The sequence below is a fragment of the Arachis ipaensis genome, chromosome B10 (assembly GCF_000816755.2).
Source record: "Arachis ipaensis cultivar K30076 chromosome B10, Araip1.1, whole genome shotgun sequence".
Taxonomy (NCBI): Eukaryota; Viridiplantae; Streptophyta; class Magnoliopsida; order Fabales; family Fabaceae; genus Arachis; species Arachis ipaensis.
This window is the reverse complement of record NC_029794.2, coordinates 131,157,627-131,160,157: the sequence shown is the minus strand read 5'-3', so window position 1 is coordinate 131,160,157 and position 2,531 is coordinate 131,157,627. Positions and strand designations below refer to the sequence as shown.

Below are 2,531 nucleotides of genomic sequence, written 5' to 3'. Positions count from 1 at the left end.
ACTAATTAATATAGCTAATTCAGGTCCTAACTAACTTGTTAAGTTATAACAAATTGTACAAATATATGCTATGACTAATATCCTTCCTCAAGTTGGAGCATACATGTTGTATGTTCCGAACTTGGCCATAAGAAATTTGAACTGAGGTGCTGGGAGAGGTTGGTGAGTAAATCTGCGAGTTGATGCTTGCTCGGTACATGGACGAGTTTGATAATTTCTGCTACCACTTTTTTTCTAACAAAGTGGTAATTTATTTCAATGTGCTTGGACCTTTCATTGCTGCCACTTTTTCTCTAACGAAGTGGCAATCAATTTCAATGTGCTTGGACCTTTCATGTAGAGTTGGATTGGTGGCCGTTTGAATGGCAGAGACGTTGTCACAAAAAATCATTGCTGAATTTACCTCGACATGCATGAACTTGAGAAGGGAAATGATGGACAGAACTTCACAGGCAACGTTGGCTAGAGCTCTGTACTCTGTCTCCGTTGAACTCCTTGAAACTACATCTTGCTTCTTGCTCTTCCATGATACTAATGAATCTCCCAAGAATGTGCAATAGCCGGTCGTGGACCTCCGTGTGTCGAGGCAGCTGCCCCAGTCAGCGTCTGTGTACATGGAGAGGTGAAATTTGGATTTTGATGAGAAGAGTAATCCCTGAGTAGGTGCTGCCTTCAAATACCTGAGGACATGGTGCACAGCTTCGAGATGAGGAGTTCGAGGATTTTCCATGTATTGAGCCAGTTTTACCACAGCAAAAGTGATGTCTGGTCGAGATATAGTGAGATACTTGAGGCGACCAATTAATCTGCGATAGCTCGAAGCATCAGGGATATGATCACCTTCGTCAAGCCTAAGTTTCATATTAGCATCCATGGGTGTATTGGCAGGTTTGCACCCTAAGAAACCAGTCTCCTCTAGCAATGAGAGTGTATATTTTCGTTGACTCAGAGTAATCCCATCTTTTGATAAGGAAAGCTCAAGACCAAGGAAGAACTTAAGGTCACCCAAGATTTTAAGCTTGAAGATGGATTGAAGCTTGTGTTTAACATTGTCCACCATTTCATGTTTGGGAGCAGCAATGATGATGTCGTCCACGTACACAATGAGATAGGTAGTTGCCTCACCCTCTCCTAGAGCAAAAAAAGAGTAATCATGTCTGCATTGTGTAAAGCCATGGGTGGTCAGTATGTGGCAAAACTTAGTGAACCACTGCCTTGATGCTTGTCGCAACCCATACAAGGACCGTGTGAGTTTACAAACTAACCCTTATTTCCGCTGAGGATGACCCAAAGGCAATTCCATATAGACTTTCTCATTAAGTTCATCATTGAGGAATGCATTATTTATATCCAGCTGTAGGAGGCTCTAGTTCTTGACTGCAGCAATGGTAAGTAAGGTTCTCACAGTGGTGATCTTTGCCATGGGACTAAATATGTCCCCAAAGTCAATACCAGCTTGTTGAGTATATCCTTGTGCAACCAAACATGCCTTGTATTTCTCTAACGAGCCATCAACCCATTACAAGAAAAAAGGTCTATGGCCACGCTTTTTTTTGCCACACTTTAAAAGCGTGGCCAAAAGTGGTCAATGGCCACGCTTTTGTGAGGGTGGCGATTGAATATAGATTCAGCCACGTTTTTTTCGCCACGCTTCAAAAGCATCGCGAAAAGGGTCAATGGCCACGCTTTTGTAAGGGTGGCAGTTGAATAGAGATACGGCCACGTTTTTTTTCTGCCACACTTCAAAAGCGTGGCCATAGACAAAAACATGGATGTTTTGAAAGCGTGGCAACAGGGTTTCACTACAGTAACGTTTATAAAGTGTGGCCATATCCTGGTACTTTTTTGCCATGCTTTTAAAGCGTGGCCATATCCTGATGCTCTTTTGGCACGCTTTAAAAGTGTGGCCAAAAAGTTTTTTTAAAAAAAACCCTAATAACCCGCCCTAAACCCAATAACCCCTCATCGAGACTCTCTCACTCTCAACTCTTACACTGTCACTCTCATCGATTTATGGCAATCTCCCCTCGCTGCACCATTTTGAGGATTTGAGGAGAAGAGCTCAGATCTCCGCCCTCGCTGTGCCATTTTGATGTCATCGCGATTCCTTTCCTGCTTTCGGCCATCCCACACTTTCCGTAATTGTCCTCCACCACCGGCGCCACCAGGCCCCTCCAACCCCAACCTGACCACGTACCTGTACCACACCGACATGGGCCTCGTGACTCTAACATGGTCACGCTCTAACTTAGGCCGCTCCCTCCACGTCCACGTCCACAACCACAACCCCTTCGATGCCCCTCCTCCTTATAAAGCCCTTCATATTCTAGAAGAAGCACGGATCCAAAACCCTCTCTTCCACCACGCGACTCTTCTGGAACCTCTCCAAGGCCAAGTTCTCTTCCTTCTTCTCCCCCGAACCCCACTCCTCCTTCTACCTCGCTCTCGTCGTCCACAACCGCATCGTTCTCCTCCTTGGCGATTCCCCCAAAGACGCCTACTCCAAGTCCAAGGCTTTCCACGCTAACAAC

General features: G+C 45.2%; 1 protein-coding gene across 1 annotated transcript; it reads right to left on the bottom strand.

Annotated features, from left to right (window-relative positions):
- On the bottom strand, positions 251–2,214 carry LOC107621313 (uncharacterized mitochondrial protein AtMg00810-like). The gene is made up of 2 exons (XM_016323342.1): positions 1,994–2,214; positions 251–1,157 (listed from the first exon to the last, which is right to left on the bottom strand). The coding sequence occupies exons 1-2, from the start codon at positions 2,212–2,214 to the stop codon at positions 251–253; spliced, it is 1,128 nt and encodes a 375-aa protein (XP_016178828.1).

What these genes read in the sequence shown, in the direction of transcription:
- LOC107621313 (XM_016323342.1), bottom strand. Translation starts at nt 2,214, where the DNA reads ATGTCGGTGTGGTACAGGTACGTGGTCAGGTTGGGGTTGGAGGGGCCT. An exon ending in AAATCGATGAGAGTGACAGT is followed by an intron (nt 1,158 to 1,993) that starts GTAAGAGTTGAG and finishes TACACAATGCAG; the next exon opens with ACATGATTACTCTTTTTTTG.